Genomic DNA, 4,977 nt, shown 5'->3' with positions numbered 1-4,977 from the left:
GAATTTAGTCCATTGTAAGATTGTGGATAAACAGGTTGTTAAGACACTGGCTATATATGCTGTCAACTTTGGTCTTGGTTTAGTAATATTGTTTCAACTAAGATGGCTTCTCAAGCACTTAGTTACCAAGAAGTTAGTTACTAGACCTACCTGTCTTTACATAGTTAATTTACCTTGTTCCTTGAAATTTTGTAAAAGAATAATATCTCTATTTCTGTTACTAATATTATTACAAGTAATCATAGTAATAGAATTATCTAGGATTCAAGGAATAGGTTGCATAGGTAGGTTAGGTAAGCCTAGTAGTTGATGCTGTGTAAAGGAATTATAAGAAAAACGTAGTAGACACTGTATATGCTCCTATCCTTAACCCAATGCCACTGGGAAAATGCTGTGCTCATTTTTATTTTTATTTTGTGAAATGTATTTGCACAGAGATGGCTCTGCTAGTGCTTAGCCACAAAGGAGTCAATTAGTAGACCTTGTGACCTTACCTAATTTCTCCTTTCCTTGAACATTTCTTTTTTACTAATGCTATGAATATTGATGGTGTTATTTTTATTATAGACATTACAATTACTGTTATGTTATAAACATTAGTAACAGCAAAATAAGATAAAGTAAAATATTTTCATAAATCAAAGAAAAAGGGGAACGAGCGAGACAGGCAGTACTCATAATTGGCTCATTGTGACTTGGTACAAGTGTGGCCATTTATATGTAAAAACAATAAAGGAAATTCACAGTGGGCATGGCATGTATTGGTTAACATTGGGGGACAGGTATGTGATGATAGTTAAAGTGCATGTCTTCACTGTTAATGAAAAATCGTGTTACTAGCTGATTAACTCCTTTTCAGAAATCAATTGACAGCGGTCAGGGAAGCATTGAAGTAGAACCCGAGACTGTATTTAACCCGTCAGCGTGTCCTGTGTTCAGCCAAGAGCAGTTTTTGTTCTATGAATTCGAAATTCCACAGGTGAGTGCTATATCCTGTTTAATCATGGTGGGTTTGAGAAGTCCTAGAATTGGGTGAAAATCATTATTAAGTGTCTTTAGAGCAGGGTGAGCTGTATTCCAGGATGCAAATTTTTTTTGCAAGGTGCTGTACCAGTTGCCTCTGCACTTGCTTGTCTTCTGTCTGTCCTCTCGTGTAGTTGTTTAGTTTTCTTTCTTTTGTATTGTATGTGCTTCACTGCTTATGTAAGATTTTTTTTTTATCTGAGTATGTTTCAATGTAAATATTAGCTATTTTAGGGGATACTTTTTTTTTTCTGATTTACTGATCTTGTGTAGTCTAGGTTTTATTGGAAAGACTGTATTTATGAATTATGTGTTTAGCATGGTTAGTGTAGGTATATGTAGAGAGGAAAACTAGGGTTTTGTTACTTTCAGAATTTTGTTTGAATAATAGAATGACATTGCATTTACTTTTCTTGTAAAACATATAGAAAAAAAAATCAGTGAGGGAAGGAATACAGGTAGTGTGAAGCCAGCAAAACTTAGAAATAAAGTCAGAGAGAGAATGAAATTATTTAAATCTGCTGTGCACCCCATTTGTATACATCTTTTCCCATACCAATTCAAGGAAGGGGTAAGTGGTGGAGCGTAAATATTATGACAAACCTCAGGTGAGGTGCACACATGGGCCAGGCAACCATTTTTCCTTATAGAATCATGAAGTCATCACAGAAGCCAAATGGAATACATTTCTGTTATATAAGATAACATAATTATTTCATCTATACATACATACATGCTTGTGGTACATGCAGTGACAATGTAAGCTGTTTCATGTACAATACTACCATGCTCTGCATTTTTATGATTCTGTCTGCCATAGATGAATGCATGCATAATGCCAGTTGGATAAGTAAAGAGGTGTCGCATACATATGACACCCAGTATTTGACTCGTATATGTGTCACACACGGCACTCATTAGCAGCAGCAATTATTTGACTTTGTAGCATGTGTACTGCATGCCATGCTGCGAATAGCAATCTCACTTGGAACACACATTTCATGCCATCAGTATGGTCGGAATTTATAGCCTTTCAATCATGCTGAATCTATGCCCTTTGCAGCCGAATACTTTTATGGGAATTTAGGCCAAAAAGCACTAATGCCTTAATATTTCATGTATGTCTGTATGCATGTACACCTTGAAAGTGTGCAAGTTTCTGCAGTGTGACTCAGGACCAGATATTTTGAAAGAAATAACATGTATCTTTTTCAGACACTGGTAGGAAGGTTGATTGGCAGGAAAGGAGCCTTTGTAAACAAAATCAAGGCTACCACTGATGCAACGCTTATAGTGTATCCACACAAGAACAGAAGACTAAAGTTATGTTCTGTTGAGGGTAAGTTAAGATTTTTTTGTGTGTTTCGGGGGGTGGGCATTGTAACTTGTGAGATGATGTTATTGCATTGCGGTTTCTTTCTTTCTTGTAATGAATTCAATTTTTATTTGATATTGCTTTTTGATTCATTGGTTTATTATTATTAACTATATATATGAGCGTTTAGATCCCCCCCCCTTTTTTTTTTCCAATATGAATTGTAACAGCAGTTTGATTTTATATCCATTTATTAATAATCATGTAACATGCTAAATTATAATTTATTCTTCAGGTACCAGACAGCAGGTTGACGCAGCCATAAGGATGATCAGAGACTACTTCCCCCTTGACAGATACCCTGACGTCACCCTAGAGCAAGTGTCAGGGAGAGGACCAGTGCAGCCTGCAGTTCAGCCCACCGTCAACACGCAAGCCATGCAGGTAAGGTGTCGATGGTTTAGGGATTTTTGTTGGAGCTCTTTTGAGGGTATAATCATGTTGTCAGAAAGCCATGTCATATTAAATGTGTAAATTTATTAAGTTTTATCTCATATTGATGAATTATTGATATTCATTTTTATACATTTTAAAATTTTCCAGATTGAACTGACAGCTGGTGTGGTGGTAGAGGTGCGTGTGAGTTCTGTCATGAGTGGCGGGGAACTGTGGGTGCAGCAGCCTCTCCACCCCTCCTTCTCTGCCCTACAGCGCCTCCACTCTTGCATGAACCTCAACTATGGGGACGGCTCGAACACCCCACCCTTGCCTGTACCTATTCAAGGTTAGTCTGCTGAGAAGTGGCTTTAGGATTTGTGTTGCGTGTCTTTTTAACCCAAAGCTGCCGGGTGGTTTCCCAATCTCTGCCAGGTTGCATTCTTAGTGGCCTGGGCCCCACTGCTGGGGGATCATGTCGTCACCATAGCGTGCGTGATATGACCATATGTGCCTCTGGAAAACCAATCCGATGCACCATGTCATGTATGCACATACCAGAAAATAGCCTAGGCAAGACATGGCATGTATGTACATTCCACCTGGAGGCAGTGGGTTGAAGGATTATTTGTTGTGAACTTATTGCAGAAGGAATATGATGGTGATTGGGGTTTTAGACTTGGAGATATGGTGCATTAAAAAACTAAAGTATAAAAGACATGAATTATATGACAAAATGAATGATGAATAGCAAAGAATGTGAGGAGTGAGAAGGAGAAAGCAGAATTCGAAATCTGACTTGTGATACTAGTGGGGGTCACCTGCCCGCGAGTGGATAGCCCCCCTCCAAGCTAGCTTGCATATCCAGCCTAGTACTGTGCCTTTCTTTTTAATTTGTAAGTGTATAAGGAATATGTTACTATAAGAAAAGATAAAGTTACTTGATATTGTTTTGAAGTGTTGCCTGTTCTTGTTTTTTTTTTTACTAAATTTCCCCACCCCACCAACATATTTTGATAAGGGATATATTTTTTTTTTCTTTTTTTTTTTTTTTTCCTTTTTATGAAGTTAAAATAATTTTATTTGAACAGGAAATAAAATATAAATATGGAGAACGTTTCTTGAAAATTTCATGACCTTTGCAGTCATCAACGAAGGATGACATTGCACAATGATACCCAACCGGAAGGATAGATAGGAAGCACCAAGACCTGGACTTCCACATTTTAATATGAGAATATTTCCTTCAGATATAAGAGAAAGTACTGTTAAGTGTTTTAAGTGTGTCTGTCTATTGTTTTTTACTCTATTGTCCCCCCCCCCCCCCACCCCCTTTTTGAATATGGCATAGATTTCTTGTTTTCATTTTTTGTTCTCTTTCACCTATTTTAAGAAGCTTAATTAGATTTGGTTTATTTGCAACAGATCTTATACAGAATTCTATCCTTTTTTTCATTATCTTTTATTTCCTTCTTTTTGCTTTACTTGAAAAATATGCTATGTTTCATCATACAGTGTTTTAACATTAAATGCATAATAATATAAGGAATAAAATGAATAAAAAGAAAATAAAAAGATATAAGACATTTTATATTAATTGATATTTCTGTATCATACAATGATATTAGATAAGTGCCTAGCAAGTAGTGTACAGGTACCTAGTTGCCCCTAAATCTAGTATAGTTTGGACTATCTTTTAATTGACTTCCGTATGCTACTGACCCTGCTTCAGTAGTGCATGCATGAATATGATATATTCTTTCACCTATATGTTCGTATAAGTTATACTAATTTAGTATTATGATTATATAGTTTATTTATTTACAGAGATATTTAAATTTATATATATATTATTTAATTGTTATTTTCTTCGAAATGTATATATCTTTAATTATATATATATTATATATATATTATAATATATTTCTATATATATAATATAGTATATATATATATATATATATATATAGTATATATAGGTATGTATATTATATATATATATATATTATATATATATATATATATATCATATTATAAAAGATATTACTATATTTATTAGTTTTATGTATTATATATATTATATTTATATATTATTATATTTATATATATATTAGTTCTAATTATTATATTCATGATATTATTATAGTATATGTATATATGATATTATATTATTATATATATATATATATATTATTATTATATAT

General features: G+C 34.0%; 1 protein-coding gene across 1 annotated transcript in view; it reads left to right on the top strand.

The window, feature by feature from the left end:
• Nucleotides 1–3,142, top strand: part of LOC119578984 (KH domain-containing protein akap-1-like) — a 9,250-nt gene extending 6,108 nt beyond the window's left edge. Inside the window, exons 3-6 of the mRNA XM_037926675.1 lie at nucleotides 860–979; nucleotides 2,239–2,362; nucleotides 2,634–2,782; nucleotides 2,942–3,142. Of these exons, the coding sequence (XP_037782603.1) occupies nucleotides 860–979; nucleotides 2,239–2,362; nucleotides 2,634–2,782; nucleotides 2,942–3,127 (579 nt within the window). The 3' untranslated portion in view covers nucleotides 3,128–3,142. The remainder of the gene's footprint in view (nucleotides 1–859; nucleotides 980–2,238; nucleotides 2,363–2,633; nucleotides 2,783–2,941) is intronic.
• Nucleotides 3,143–4,977: the final 1,835 nt, after the last annotated feature.

The sequence above is a fragment of the Penaeus monodon genome, chromosome 11 (genome assembly GCF_015228065.2).
Source record: "Penaeus monodon isolate SGIC_2016 chromosome 11, NSTDA_Pmon_1, whole genome shotgun sequence".
In the NCBI taxonomy this organism is placed as follows: Eukaryota; Metazoa; Arthropoda; class Malacostraca; order Decapoda; family Penaeidae; genus Penaeus; species Penaeus monodon.
Note: the sequence above shows the minus strand (reverse complement) of the source record. Positions and strands in the feature narration are given on the sequence as shown.